At 39.9% G+C, this 16,140-nt stretch overlaps 1 protein-coding gene across 1 annotated transcript in view; it reads right to left on the bottom strand.

Annotated features, from left to right (window-relative positions):
- The window catches only part of LOC104942835 (rho GTPase-activating protein 20-like), a 31,888-nt gene extending 19,821 nt beyond the window's left edge, over positions 1–12,067 (bottom strand). Inside the window, exons 1-7 of the mRNA XM_010768137.1 lie at positions 11,788–12,067; positions 8,688–8,773; positions 4,108–4,284; positions 1,825–1,974; positions 744–785; positions 348–432; positions 126–203 (exon numbers count right to left, since the gene is read on the bottom strand). Of these exons, the coding sequence (XP_010766439.1) occupies positions 126–203; positions 348–432; positions 744–785; positions 1,825–1,974; positions 4,108–4,284; positions 8,688–8,773; positions 11,788–11,895 (726 nt within the window). The 5' untranslated portion in view covers positions 11,896–12,067. The remainder of the gene's footprint in view (positions 1–125; positions 204–347; positions 433–743; positions 786–1,824; positions 1,975–4,107; positions 4,285–8,687; positions 8,774–11,787) is intronic.
- Positions 12,068–16,140: the final 4,073 nt, after the last annotated feature.

Below are 16,140 nucleotides of genomic sequence, written 5' to 3'. Positions count from 1 at the left end.
AAAAACAATTCCAAACCTTATTTCTACCGTGTCAAAATGAATAGCTCTTGTTGAGGCTACTTTAAATAACATCTAAGCGCAGTCACTTGTAATCCAGTTGAGCATCAGCAGCGGTCTTTACTCACCGAAATGCCAAACTGCAGCAGAGCCATGCGGATGACATCAGAGGTGCTGTCAGTGTGGCTGACCGCAAGCGTTTTGGCCTGTTGGAAAATGTTGTGGACACATTAGGGACATTTGTAGTTGGTTGTGCGTTACATGAATAGCAACACTGCCGATGATGTCATTAATTATCCACTTAATGTGGACTTGGAAAAAAATCACAAAGGAAAGAGAAAAAAGCTTACATATGCACAATTTCCAATATCCTTTGCAAAAATCTTCAGAGGGATGGTCTTGGGGTCGTCCTTCTCTTTTCCCTCAAGTATCCGACTGTAGGGAAACACAAAGAAAGAAGTAAATAACAGTGTTACATTGAATATAAAATCATGTGACCAAAATAGCACTGTTATATAGTTGGCAGACAGTTGGAGTTATAAATTAATCTAGCTGTAAAACTAATGTATGAATTCAGGTAAAATGTATTTATGAGAACTGTGTGTATTTTCATTTATGTGGAAATTGTTCTTTTTACATCATTTCTGTTCCATCCTAATCAAATCTTTTCTCCCCTTATGAAAAATGTGATTTACAAGCTGAACTACTGCACCAAAACAAAGCATTGCAGAGTCCAAACCAATTACCTTTTGATGAGTGCAAACCACTTGTCCTTGTGCTCTTCGGAGCTAAAGAGGATAACAGATAGGGATTAAAAAACATCATCAGCGGGAATCATGTAAAAAGCAACTGTCTGTTTTTCTCTGTTATGTAACTTCTCCTGGTTTGAACCGCAGACTTCACCCCGAGCTACGACTGGATTCTTTCTCATGCAAAATGTAATGTGCGTGAATGACTTTGAATGCATGTATGGCAAAGAGGAAGCTGCAAAGATATAGCCTAGAATAAATGAGTGTATATGTAGTGCATGTGCTTCAGACTAACTGCAGTCTGATTGATTGTCTTGTCTTTTGCACAAAAGGGTTTAGGGATTTTGCGTTGGCGTGTTCAGTTATCAGTTCCCTTTACGATGTAAACCTCAGAAAAAAGTGTACTCTTGTTTGAATTGACTCAGAGAGGCATCTTAGAAAATATGTTTAGTATGTCTGGCAAGAATAGTTGTCATGCAATGCCAGCAGACATAATAAACAAAGTTATATAAGAGGAAATTAAGTTGTCACTCTATTGTTGTGAAAAACACTGTGTAATCTTTACAATGTATCAATGTTTTTACTGGCTCCTATTCCCTTATATTACTTTAAAATCCTGTAACTTATTATAAACACATTTATACACAGATTTGTCACATTTTTCATGGGCGCAAACCCCATACTCAGCTCTGCTGCTCATCCCAAAAATGCATGTTCGTCACAGATGTGGCACCATTTGAAAGGTAAGAAAACAGGCTTTCCAACGGTATAAGATTTATTGCCAAGAAGCATTGTTACAACAAAGAAATAATCTACCAAACACAGATTTCCTTACTTTTTGTGTTACGTTTCTTTTACCTTGGACTTATTGAATGTATTTTATTTAGTTAGTACTTCATTTAATATGCTAGTCTACTCGTCTTTTTTCGCCTTGTATTTGCACTTTCCCTTTTACTGTTACAATGTTAATTTCCCCACTGTAGGTTACCGTAATTAAGATAGTATTCAACAATAGAAATAAAAGTTCTGGCATTTCAGTTTTTAACCTATTTTGTAGTATTGATGTGAAGGTGTGTACCTGAAGGAGGCCACACAGTTGCAGGTGGGCCAGCCCATGACGAAGCTCCTCTCTGGGTTGGTGCTTCCCTCACACACCTCCTCCAGGCAGCTGGCCGTCCACATCTCACACACTCGGACCTGGGCCTTCACTTTGAAGTGAGTGGAAGACCTGCAGATGACACAGTGTAATGCATCACATCATTATAATCAATAAATCTGTCTCAGTCTGAAAATATCTAGTGAAAATCACACCAAAAAAAACACAATTTCCCGTTTGAATCTTGACATTACATTACATTACATGTCACTTGTTAGACGCTTTTATCCAAAGTGACTTAAATACATTCAGTACTGAGGATAATCCCCACAGGAGCAATTTGGGGTGAAGTGTCTTCCCCAGGGACACAACGATATGCTGACTGCAGTGGGACTCAAACTTGCTATCCCCTGATTTAAAGTTCAGCGCACTAAGTTCAGCGCACTATCCCACTGAGCCACAGCCTCCCATCTCCCGATGACATCTCCATATGGTTTTAGTTTTTTTGTGACCAACATTCCAAAACCTTAAAGATATTCAATTTAATATTGTGACTTAAAAACAGACGAAGCAAAAACATCATCATCCTCACATTTAAGATGACACAACCAGTACAATTGTGTTGCTTTATAAATACTTAAAATCATTGATGAGTTATTAAAATTAATGTGGATTCATTATCTGTTGATCAACGCATGAATCAAATATTATATTTAGAAGACCTTTTTGCAAAAGAAATCCACAAAAGCTTTCCTTTTTAAAACATCCCATAAAAAACATCTTTATTTAGGGGTTCCACAAGGAACCCACTTGGATCCTCTAACTTTTAATTTTCTTCATGAATAATTCTTCCACAAGCCTCTAACATATGTCAGTCTTTCAAAAAAGCTTTACATGGAATAAAATTATTAAAAGATGCAGCTATTTCCAGCATTTTAATACAGGCATGCTCAGTAAAAGTGTATTTACACACCACTAGATCCCTGATTATAGAGGGACACAAGTACAAATGCTCACATGTGGCATTACAAACACACACTCTCCCTGCTATTACACAGATATAAAAAGGCACACAAACACACACATCAATTAACTTTTCCCTCTCGCAAACACACACACACACACACACACACACACACACACACACACACACACACACACACATTCCTCAAACTCACTCTGTGTTAAGCCACAATGTAATGGCCAATTATAGCGAATAGTCTCTGTGCTGCAGGGGTCAGCTCCACCCACTGTCACATGACTCCTAGGATTACTAAATAGATTTACTCAAGTACTGTACTTAAGTAAAACAAATTGGTACTTTACTTTACTGACTATTTCAATGTATTGCTACTTTGTACTTCTACCACAACTCAGGGGTTAATCGTGTACTTCTACTCGACTGAATATATTTAGTACCTTTAGTTACTTCACAGATTTGTATTAATGATGTGAAATATAATCAAGTGTTAAATCAGACTTTAGTTCCACCTGGAGTAAATTCACAAGCTACCCTGCAGTAGTGCAGTATACAAAGTCATTCAAACTAGCTGCACCTTTACCAGCTTTGAGAACATAACATATATATTATTCTGAAATGGACCAATCTGCACAATGATTACTTTTAGTATTTAAGTATATTTTGATGCTAATACTTTTCTACTTTTGATCGCAGGACCTTCACTTGTAACCCTGTATTCCTACACTTTGGTACTTTTACTTAAGTACAAGATCTGAGTAATTTGTCCACGTCTATGTGTGCGTAACTGCACAAAAGTGTGTGTTTGTGAACTCCAAAAACATAAATGTGCTATTTAAGGGTTTATTTTTGAACGTGTGTGTGTGTGTGTGTGTGTGTGTGTGTGTGTGTGTGTGTGTGTGTGTGTGTGTGTGTGTGTGTGTGTGTGGCAGTTTGTGGGTGGGTAGACCCATTCTGTAGGCCAGTGCGGCTTTGATCTGAGCCAGGCTTCATATGGATTTAATTGGCTTGGAAATAATTATATACTGGGGAGAAAATAAGGGAGGGAGAAGTTTAAGAAGCAGGGGAGTAAGGGAAGGAAACTTTAGGGGAAAGATAGGATAGAACTACATCCTCTACACATGTTTTGCCCATTTCTGTTAGAGACACAACTATGAAAGGTTGTTGCTTTGTTTTTCTAATTAGCTTCAGTCTGTTTTTTCCTGTTTATGTGTCTGCATTCCCTCTCACTCACACAACCACATAAACACACACTGCTTCATCCTCCAGCACAGAAGGAAACTTACTTTGCCTTGGCGACAAGCAGCGTGTCTGTGAAGAGGAAGAGGTGTCTCTCCTGGGTCTGCAGGCCCGTCTTCAGCTGCGTTTGAATATGACCCAAGAATAATCTGCGTGGACACTCAGCCAGGAAGGCCTGGACCAGGGGACAGGAATCCGGGCTGACTGGCGTCAAGCAGCTTTCCCTGGGGAGAGACAAAAGAAAGAAATGAACATGTGGCCTGGATGGGTTTAAAAGCGTGTCTCTAAGAACCTTTTGGATGTGGTTGGTTGAGTTCAAATTCAAGTCAGGTACATTTTATTTTTACTGGCAAATATTACAAGTCCCAAAGTTCCTTTTAACTGGGGCTTTACAGTGTATTCATTCATGCATGAGAGGAGAGAAACTTAAAACAAACTGGCACACAAGAGATACAGAGGGACAAGATGTGAGGCTTAATCTGGACGAAGATACAGATTAAAAACATCTGGAATGACGTACAGAGAGACAGAATGAGAAAGAGAGGAGAGACCTACGCCTCAAAAACTACTGAGTTTTATACAAGAGAGCTGCTTGCTAACCAGTGAATATGCATAAAATCAACAGACATGTTAGAAAAGGTAAGTAAACTAAATAAATTCCAGTTAATATTGAGGGAACGTATTATAAAGTGGCTGCAAGGCTAAGGTGTGACTTAATCCTGAATAACCTTAAACATCTTGTCTTGGCTTTATTCAGTCCAGTGTTTTTCCTGTCCTGTATTAGCACTCGGGGATTTTCCAATGTCCTCCACACTGTGGTAACACGATTCAGCAGCATGGAACAAAAAAAAGAGAAAACGAGGCCCATGTTGTGGTGAAGCAAACTTGGAAAAGGCTGTAAAAAGGCCAACAGGTCCGAATAGCTTGTGCAGCAAAATCCCACAGTCCATAAGTGGAATATTTACCTTGTTATTTCCTGTATTTACGTCACTGGTTCCTCACTGTTTGAACCACACATAATCAAGTAAATGTTTGACTTTCTGACCAGTAGTGCACTCATTTGACTGCAAATGTGTTATTATTTGCATGGAGCTGCACAAAGATGGCTCTGTGAATGTACACAGTCACAAAGAGCGGAGATTAAACTAGAGGAAGCTCTGTCGTGTGGCATCAACGGAATAAATGACAAAGTTAACTGCCATTTTATTTTTGAAATGAACTATTCATCCAAAAACATTGTCCGTCTTGTTTTTGATTTACTGTTGCATCATCCTTTTTGTTTTTCCCTCCTGAACTTTGGAGAAATACTTCCTTGTTTTTACTACAGACACACATATCTTAGATTTTTTGATTTAATTAAAATGGTCTATCTTGTTTCCTTGCTGCAACGTGTGCCGCTGATAGACAGATGAAAACAGAGGGGGAATTTGTGGAGGAAGAGGAAGTAGTTTGAGGGCTCCATCCTTTCCTGTTTACCCTTCACAAGCAGATAAAAGGTCCTTAAACACAACACACACATCATTTTTCTATCTCCGTCTCTACCTTCTGTTCCTTCTTCATGTACACAAACATCCACACACCCTTACTGCTCTCTCAGGAAGGTACACACCCGTTCCATAACATATTCTACTTTCCGTTTTACTTCTCTTACGCATGCACCTCCATAACACTGACAAGGACACACACAAGACTCTGAGTAACCCCATAACAAAGAATGCAGTCCAAGGCTTGGATCCCCTCATACATTGCAAGTGATTGGTTACGTAATTAATTAACGAAGAACAGAAGGCTATGCTGGAGTGCTTCCATTTCTGTCCCTCTTTGTGTGTCGTCCAAAAATAAATCCAAAAAAGGGGGTCTGAGAGAATTCAATTCAAAGAGATGAATGTAGCCACTTAGGCCTCGATGCTCGATGGGACACGTCGCCCTGCGGGAGTTTAAAACGTATTGGAAATGAGACAGAGACAGTTGAAGCAAAGAAAGATATGTCTGATTCCTTTTGTCAGCAATACTTAAGGACATGACGCCATGTGGCTTTAAAGCTTACAGTTGCAAAACAATCAGCTATTGTTCCACGAGGGAAGAAAATACTTCCCATGTGGTTTACTGGGAAACGATTTTACCCCACTTTGAAAACATTTACATAACTCATACACCATTTAACTGCAACAAATTAAGCTTTGCTTTCTTCGTCAGGGAGCAGAACAACAATGCAAACCTTCATGTTTGGTCACAATTCCTTCAGATTAGAGCCATACTGTGACATTCATCTGTATTTGACCCTTTATTCTTTGTCCAAATTTCTCCAAAAAAGTTAATAAAGCTTCAAATTAGTCATCTTTTTACTTATTTCTCCTCATAGCTTTGTGAAGCACCTTGAGATGACGTCTGTCTTTAAAGTGTGCTATATAAATCAAATGTATTATTATTATTATTATCTACATCAATGATATGTGACTCACCTACAGTAGTATCTGAGCTCAGCGTCCAGTGGCCCTCACACACACACACACACACACACACACACACACACACACACACACACACACACACACACACACACACACACATACCTGTAAATACACACCCTGAGGACAAAGTGAGAGTAACTACTCTCTCAAAGTCTTGCCAAATGCCTCTGCAGGACGATGGCACCGGGGTAAAGGACCACCCCAGAGGGACGTTTGGAGGATTCTGGGCTGCTTGATTAAGTTGCAGTGGGATTAACACAGTGCAAAATTCACATTGAAATGTTCCTATTGTCCATTCAAATCAGGGAAATGCTCCTGTCATAGGAGCCCACACTCGCACACACCAACACAAACGGTCCAACCTTCCTCTAAAGCCCCTTTCACATCTCTCTGCCCCCCATAAAAAGACAACATCTTCCGTATTCACACCACATACCCTCCCTCCTGAATGAGAGATTGACAGCTGAGCCGGCCGCCCTTTGAATCTGACGGACGAGCAGCTAATGGCTCCATTGTACATCATGTGATGTTGATAAATTGAGTCCTTAGCCAGCCCGCCGTACATGGCCACCTTTGTGGAGGCACGGCAGCTTGTGAGGAGAACTGTTGACTTTCTGAAACACAATGAGAGGCCGGTGTACAATGAGCCACACGACGACGCATACTAATGTCCCAGCGTGAATAATTAAACTGCAACGGACATGATTTGTATATAAAAGGTTGATTAGGAAGGGATCACAAAGTAGGGCAAGATGACACGTCTGTTTGATTTATACAGCCGGAAAACACAAATTGATGATGGGATGATATTTTGTTTTCAGATAAAGCCTGATGTTTTACTTGCATCTTCATTTGCAACATCAACAAGGACACATAGTTAACACAAGAAACAAGAGAAAACACCATTTACGTAACAACTTGTCCAAGACGGCTCTCTATCGTTTGACCCTAAATTAGAATACGGACTGGAGGAGTTAGAATATGAATACCATCAAAATGCAAAGCTACAGTCTCACACTATTATAATATACAACCAGGTATAAGCGGCATAGATTAGGTTTTTCGAAATGATGGCAAATGTAACAAAAGTAAGAACTATAAAAAAACATCCTAACATCCTCGACTGTCCTAATAAATCTCCAGCAGCCATCATGCCTGTTGCTGGAATCATATCGAAAGTGCTTGAATCATATCGAAAGTGCTTGAATCATATCGAAAGTGCTTGAATCATATCGAAAAGGATACGTAAAGTCATGGACACAAACATGATCGTCACACACACACACACACATACCTGTAAATACACATTCTGAGGACAACAGCTGGAAAAACAGCTGCAACTTTCTCATCTCCTCTCCGTCCATGATTTTTTTTTTTTTTTTTTGCCGACATGACCGTAACACTTTCATCTCTCAACACACTTTCTCTCATTTTCTTCTTCTGCTTTTTGGATTAATGAAAGCCCTTGTGATTATAATTAGGAACCAATATTTTTACTAAACTGTTAACGCCACCTCAGCAGTGAAATGTTCAATACTGATCGAGCACACTGACTCCCTTAGGGCAGCATTGACTCGATTACATAAGTGTCCATCTGCTCTGCTTTTGAACAACACAGAGAAGGACTCTGGTCTGTATGTGGTTTGTTTATTTGTGTTTTAGTATTTGTTTACTCAGTTTGTCTGCGAGTGATTGTCCTCTAATAGAAAATCTGACTCCAAGACCGCACATTTTACGTTTATTTTCAATCAAAGTCAGACTAAGAGGTGTTCATCTTGTTCCTTAGGTAAACTCTGACTGGGTTAAATCGCCGTAAAAGAGGCGAGTCAGAGATGTGACAGTGATTTACTAAAGATGTGTGTGTTTAAAAGTGTGTGTCCATTTGTAGGAAGAGAAAGTGAGGAGATGTGTCTATTCTGTTTGCGAGTCCCCCGGTGAACTTGGACATGTTTGTTTCTTCATGAGGAGGTTTGCATTAGTAGGTTGACCTCTTTCTGTCTGTGAGGTAAAAGCTTTCCTGACAAGCATCTATTGACAGTGCAGTGTGTGTGTGTGTGTGTGTGTGTGTGTGTGTGTGTGTGTGTGTGTGTGTGTGTGTGTGTGTGTGTGTGTGTGTGTGTGTGTGTGTGTGTGTGTGTGTGTGTGTTTAATCATACCTGGATGTGCTTCTGGATCTGGTAAGTGCTTTGCTGATGACCAGCGAGGGAGCCGACTGTCGTCTCTGGGCCAAAGTCTTCATCTTCTGCACAGACAGAGGAAAAAGAGGAAGAGAAGAAGTGTTAATGCAAGTGGTGACGGGTTTGCAGAACATAATGGTTTGCATTGCATGATAAAGATACAATCGCATGGTTGCAATGCACACATTCAGCACTGGTTGAAGCTGGTTGTTTGCTGTGGTCAATGCAGGAAATACAAGAAAGGGAAATAGACAAAACTTCAGGTCATGTGCGTCTCTTTTCGTGTGTGTGCGAGAGACTTTTAAAGAAAGGGAAGGAAGGTGACTGAAAGAAAAGGGAAGTGGCAGCGGTGAAGAAGGAAAAGAGGAAAAGAGGAAGTGAGAGATGGTTAAAGATAAAGAGAAAGAGAAATATGTCGTCTCGCTGGTGCACAATGCCCTCACATATTCTCACTGTAACATGATGAAGTGTAGGCTCACAGAAGAATGACAGGCTTCCCTGCAGCCACCACAGACATTTGAATTCAACTTAATCTATTTACAACAAACCCATGTGAGTGCAGAGCAAACAGTACATTCATTCAATCTGGGGAAATAAATCTGATGTAGCTGCATACATTGAATAAAACTCTGCTTCCTGGAATCATCCTGCACTGACTTATGGGTAACATTCCTCCACTGTAGAAGTGTTGAAGGAAGAATTTGACTCGTGTTAGTCATTCAGGCCAAAGACACTACAGTGCAGTGTAATATATAACATAATGTGCATTAGGGGGGTGCTTGGGGTGAATACAAATGCTTTTACTTCACACCAAACATACTGGTTTTAAAATATGTAATGCAAAGTGTCCTTTAATGAGCTGCTGAAAGCTATTTAATTACATTTTCGGTCAGTTTAATGGGCTTTTGGTTTGTGGAAGATATTCTTGTTGCAATTAAAGTGAGATTTTCATTATTTTCTTACAGGAAATGTATCAAGAACAGTGCAAACTCAGCACATTCCCAAAATAATTGACTTAAATGCAACACGGCACCCATAAGATGACATGCTTGTTTTCCCTTCAGGTGTTGAGGACATGTGAGCAGTGACATGAAAACACTTGCACTTGGCATGACGGGACAACAATACGCTTTCTTGTAAAATATACAATAACAAACCTTTCCGGATTAAATTATGCTGACCGTGTGCAGAAAACCAAATAGGAAGCATGCACTGTAGGCAGTAACAATGTTATCATGTTAGCCTACTCTGCAGGATAAACACTGATTAACACATATGCATGTTCCTGCATGTCAACTTAACGTTCAACTTCTGACACAAACATCTCAAAACAAACAGCTCCTGAGTGATGAGGCATGTGGAAATGTTGGATTTATGCAGTGTTTTTCAGCCAGTGATGAAAAAACAAACTTGTGTTTTTTCTGCTCAGCCTGACAGCTCATTTCTCACAACTTTCCAAACAAGGCCAAGGTGCAACAACTGCTCTTAAAAATGAACTACAGTAAAATTTGTTTTGGATTCCCGAGACTACGTTTTACTAACTGCAAGTCCCTGGCTGGGATGTGGTGAAACATTCACAGAAACATTACGAAAACACTGGTCTGTTGCCAAAAAGTGATGTAGTGTGTTGATTCAATTGGAGTAACACTTTAACACTGCTTGGAATCACTTGCACATTGACTGCTAACAATCATGCATTGATCTGGATGGTAGTGTGAGTTTATACAGGGAATACATCTGGGTTGGTCATTAAAACTGCATTACTCTGCACAGCCCTCTTTTTTATATACAGTTTAAGGCTAGTAAAGGGTATTTTAGGCAAGGCAAACTCTAGAAATGTGAGGATATCACTAGTTTTGTCTGTGCTGGTTATGATGAAAGTCAAAGCTTACTTGTTATTTCGAAATTGGACCAATAAATGGACAATTTTAGCAACTATATGGCTAAATATTCTCCCCTTGCTGCTCAAATCCTGCCTGCTTAAAGCTGCAGTTACACTTACTAAACACACACTGGAAGGGGGCGCTGTTTACTACAATTTAACTGCCCTTCTGCTGGAGAATCATCTCCTTTATCTACGAGCGCTTATCAGTGGCGATGACCAAGACTCGGGATAGAAAGCTACAATAAATAACAATGTGGACGGTGTTTACAGGAAAGACAAAGATTACATTGTTTGTTTTTTTGTTCAAAGTAATGAAAAGTGACTTACAATAAGCCAGGTCTGATGGATCCACAGTGCAGGAATAATTCCTCTGAGTTTGCACGGAGACTCCTCTGTCTGATTAACAAATAATCTCTATCAGCACATTATCCTGCTCTGTTATTTAGCCACGTTTCGGCTCCTGTACTCAGTCTGGTTTAGTCAGGAGGATAACAAAAACAAATTGAGGACAAATAAATCCGATTTTGAGATTTGGATTTGGGCGTTTTTCTTGGTTAAAAGTTGTTTAAAAAGCCAGGATTTGGTCCATTGTAATAAAGTATCAAAAGCATTAGCGGTCTAGATTTTGATATATTTTAGGAAATATAGCCTTCTCTTCCACGTGCCCAGCTTGTTTGTGGTATATGGAAACGAAACAGATAGCGATATTCATCAAATAAATCAAACACACTGAGTAGAAAGGTCTGATAAAAACAAACATGAAAGGCATGTTTCAAATAAAAGCATGGCACATTGACACCACTATCAACTTCATCATTAAACAGTCCCAAAGCAGGCCACAACAAAAAATGCAGATTTGCAAGAAAATCAAGGAAAAGTGTTAATTTGCAAGGATTAATATAAAGCAATGCCGCAGAAAACTGAGATGTTATAGAAACACATCTTCTCTGTCTATGAAATGTTGAAAAAATACGCAACATTGAATGACACACCATACTGAGGAGTTCATTCAGGAATATTATAGGACTGTAATACTGAAAAATACCAGTTTGATTTCTCTTATATTGCAATAAGAATATACTCATGTATCCTTAATAAGCGCACCGGGCAACACAGTGCGCAAAAACGCAAAACGTGTCCACATTCAGCCAACCTTCCGCTCCTAAAGCCCCGCAGAGGAGCGTCTCTTTGTACCTTTTTGCTGTCGGGAAGAGCCTTGCCCCCTCCCGTCAGAGAGTCGGACCTGTTCTGTCCCATGGTCCCCTGCTGCGGGGACATGCTTTCCATCAAGACTATAGACATCCACGGGACCGAGCGCGCAGACAGTATATTCCCATGATACGAATGTAGGTCCAAAGGTTTATCCAGCAAAGAGAAGAGTACGAGCCCAAAGAGTATCCATGATGGATAGGAGGTGAATGGTTTCTGTTTCTGCTCCTCGGTGTGTTTCTCTGTGTGTTTCTGTCTGAGCGCAGTTTGCTCTGAGCGCACAGACTCCAGTCCGCCTCAACTCACTCTGATGTTGTGAAGTCAGCGTGGACTAAAACAAGCGACTTCCGGTTTTGCTTCCAAAGTAAAACTGTGTTTAATTAAAATACCGGACAAGACAGAAGCGATTTGACATGTTAGTAGCCTAGTGCTCGTTAAAATGTTTAAAAAAAGATGTTACAATGTTACATTCAAGCCCTAAACTGAAAATGCCCAAAACTGGAGCAAAACCAGTAACTTCCTATGTACCCAAAGGCCTTAAGCGGTTCTAGACCAATTTGACAGGGGGGGCCAGGCTGGGCTAGTTATTTTCCGAGGGGGCCACAATAAATGCAGGACGAAAAAGACAAAGACAGTATGAAGTAATTGCGCATAAGAAAACAATGCAATACAGTTATTGGTATTTGTTTCAGTACACATATTTATTTCAGATACTTATAGCCTAGTTACAGTTTTTACGCTCTAATGGGTCCGACTAGAATGACAATTAGCGTTAGTTCCGTCTATTCCGTCAGCCATTCTCAGGGGGGCCACAGGGGGGTCCAACGTCAGTGTTGGGGGGCACTGGCCCAAAAGCAGATGCAGTAGGCTACATGATACCTTTGTAGTGAATATTGACCATTAATAAACAGCTGCTGTCGCGTTTCTTCGCGGTCAGCTGTTATTAAACACTCTTCCCCTTCGTTACAAACAAAACCAGTGATCTGCAGGTTCACAGGTGATGTTAATTACAGGGTGACGTAATCACACTCACGTGCCCACGGCAGTAATATAGTAACCCAAACACATCCATTGCCCCCACAATAACACCAATATCTCGTTTTAAGAGATGCATTGGCTTAGTTTATCTTTGTGCTAGTGTAATGTGATTTTTCTACGTCCAGGCTGATGGAAGTAGGCAACTGGAGGTAAAACAAAAACAACTATATGCAATTATTTTTCCAAAGATCAATACAATTAAAGAAGCAAATAAATGTAATAAAATCTCCTCAAGGTTGTTTTATCTAAGACCCTGAGTATTGATTTTTGCATGATCTGTACACTCGTCACTTTTATTTTGAAGGCATGGCTAACTTCTGGTCACTTCCTGAACTGATCCTCACTCTTGACACAGCTCATGTATCTGAAAGCATGCTTTGGTTTAACTCCTGAGCTTGTCTATGTATTTACAAGTGTGAGTTTTTATTTGAAGGGCCCATCACATGTTTTCCATGTGTGGCAGTCGGTGCTATAGAAGCTGTCTGTTCTCCTGCGGTCTGCAGAGGGTCGGCCAGGTGTGAGAATGCACTTCCAGAGCCAAGAATAACATCACTGATGAGGAGGAATGCACTCAGTATTTTTTTTCTGCATAGGCATGACGCATGACTCATTTTCTTTATAGCTGGAGCTACAGTATACGTTACTGTAGGAAAACATCCAGAGAGGGGGGGAGTGTTGACTTCTAAAAATCTCAAGGCAAGGAGTGAACATACCTCCATCAAAGCTGAAGTTCAACGGATTTTTTCACCATGCAAACAGAACATTAGCATTTGGGGGTTCACACAATTCAAATGTTATATAGATACCTGAAGGGTTTCTTTGTAAATCCATTTAGGTTTTACAGCTGTAATCGATTAAGTTAATAATAGTCAGACTGAGCAGCTTGCGTTGTTGTTATGTTAAAAAAATATTGCAAAAGAAAAGCTCTTTAGCTCCAATATTAAATGACCGAACAGAATAGCGTTTGGGATTACATCTTTGTTTCTTCTGGTTTCACATAATTAAAATATTCTAGATACCTGAAGGGAAATAACTATTACAAATTAACGGTTTCTTTGTAAATCCATTTGAGTTCTTCCAAAAAAGTGAAATCTTGTTTGAAGACATATATAGGCATATTTCGGCTGTTTGTCTGCTTTAAAATCTGTTTTAAATCCTTAAATAAAGTATTAACCTGACAGGATTATTTCCCACTGCAGCCTTTTTTGTATGCCAGTATCTCCTGTGCACAAACACAAAGGTATGCAGCAATTGTTCCATCTTATCTATCTCCAGAAAAGTGGCATGCATAGGATGATAAGAGCATTGATAAAGCTCGACTATCCCCTTTGATCATGAAACAACAGCCGAGAGGACTACTGTCTGTTTCTGTCTGTTTCAAAAAGTTGATGCACAGACAGCTGCATTCTTTCTCTCTGCTAATCATCCTGTCATCAAGGGCCCAGCGTGGCCAAGTCACATTTGTTCTTGAACTTCAAATGCACTTTTAGGGGTTAAATGACTTGTTTTGTTTCCAACTTTTTGTCAAGAGTAGCCCGTCTGGAGGGATCCAAAGCAAAACAAAAAATTGAGGGTGTGTCAGAAATGTGGTTGGAAACGCCGCTGGTCGACCACGACTCGGCACTGTTTTGTTTCTACCTCCTCTTTGTTTCCACGCTGGAAGATGCGAGACTAAAAAGTGTGTCTCGGAGTGTGTCTTTCTCTCAGTATCCATGGCAAAAAAGCAACACATGATTGAAAAACACACACTTTATTCAGCCCGAAAAACCCCTAAGTGGGTCACACACATCGCTTTCAGACGGAAGCCAAACGCTCACAGATTCCCCTCATGTCTGACTGAGCTTGGCAGAGTGGTCAGGGAGGAATGGGGTTCTCCCCTCGGATGAAAGACAGAGAATCAACATGTGTCCTTGTGAACGTCATCTGACATTTACTTTAAAAGTGTGTCTGAAAGGGAATGTCACGCCTGGAGAATCAGGGAGTTGAAAACGTGAAGCAAAGGAGAGTATGGAAGTCGATTGCGAGAGAAAATGACCTGGGGAGAGATCTGTTGTTGCTAGTTTGGTTTTTAATTATTATGTTTTGAATGCCATGTGAAGCACTTTTACAGTAAATGCCTCTGTGTCTTAAGATGTGCACTTTGAGCAGTTTCTAACCCATGATGGAGTGGAGCAGGGGAAAGAAGCTTTGACCTACGGTATATTCCTTACTCAAAATTAGACGGTTACTCAATCACACTTGGTAATACTTAACATACTTTTACAGTAACATAACAAAAACATAACAATCTATCATAAAGCAAGTTATGCAAACTGATGCCTTAAGCACATCATCGGAATTTAAGACGAACAATTGCTGTATATTTTTTCTGGTAATACTTTTGTTTTTCCTCTGTACACAACTTTAAAAAATCTTCACATTTCATTTCATTTCAAACCTTTATTTATCCAGGTGTATCCCATTGAGATCATTGATCTCTTTTTCAAGGGAGACCTGCTCAAGTAGGTTCCACATGAAACATAAAAACACAAACAGAACAACAAAAAGGACATCATACAGCATCATTACAGGGATTACAATTTACATAATTATCCACATGAGCAGGTACCAACAGCTTCCGATTGAGTAGCATCCAACCAAGCTTTAAAAACATTTAGTGGCACCAGATTGCTCAGTTTCCATTTCAATTGCAGACTATTCCAAGACAGTGGAAGTGCATCTACAGTAAATGCTATCTTCCCTAACACAGTCTTAGCAGTTGGATCATTTAATAAAACCACAGCATGCGATCTCAGTTAGTAGCCACTTACATTTTAAGCCCTGAATCAATAGAGTATATTTGCTTGTTCTATACATGTGCATAATGAATATTCCTCAGTGCCTAAATGAGATTTCAATGTTAATTTATCATCCATTATAACAGCAATCTAAATTCAGACACTCTTTCTATGCCCACACCATCTACACAAGATTAAAATACATGTTTCTTTTCTGCGTCTGGTTTGGGTTGCACTTTGCACTGTAAACACAAGGACAAATACACCTTTACACGCTTACACTATTCATAGCTGAATATCTATTTAAAGAGCACTCTACCCTTCCCTCTCCTTTGAAAACAAACACACATGTACAGGGAGTGTATGGCGAGGACATGAGGACATGATGAGTGGTTTTAGAAGCCTTTTTGCACAGAGGATGGATGTGTGACGGAAGACAGAGATTCTTCAGGCAGACGGGGAGTTGCTGTGACCCAAAACAGAATCCACAACCACTGTTTCTACTTTGAGAAGCCAGACTTCC

The sequence above is a fragment of the Notothenia coriiceps genome, unplaced genomic scaffold, assembly GCF_000735185.1.
Source record: "Notothenia coriiceps isolate Sejong01 unplaced genomic scaffold, NC01 NC01_scaffold00005230, whole genome shotgun sequence".
Taxonomy (NCBI): domain Eukaryota; kingdom Metazoa; phylum Chordata; class Actinopteri; order Perciformes; family Nototheniidae; genus Notothenia; species Notothenia coriiceps.
The sequence above is the reverse complement of the archived record's forward strand: the minus strand, read 5'-3'. Positions and strand labels throughout refer to the sequence as shown.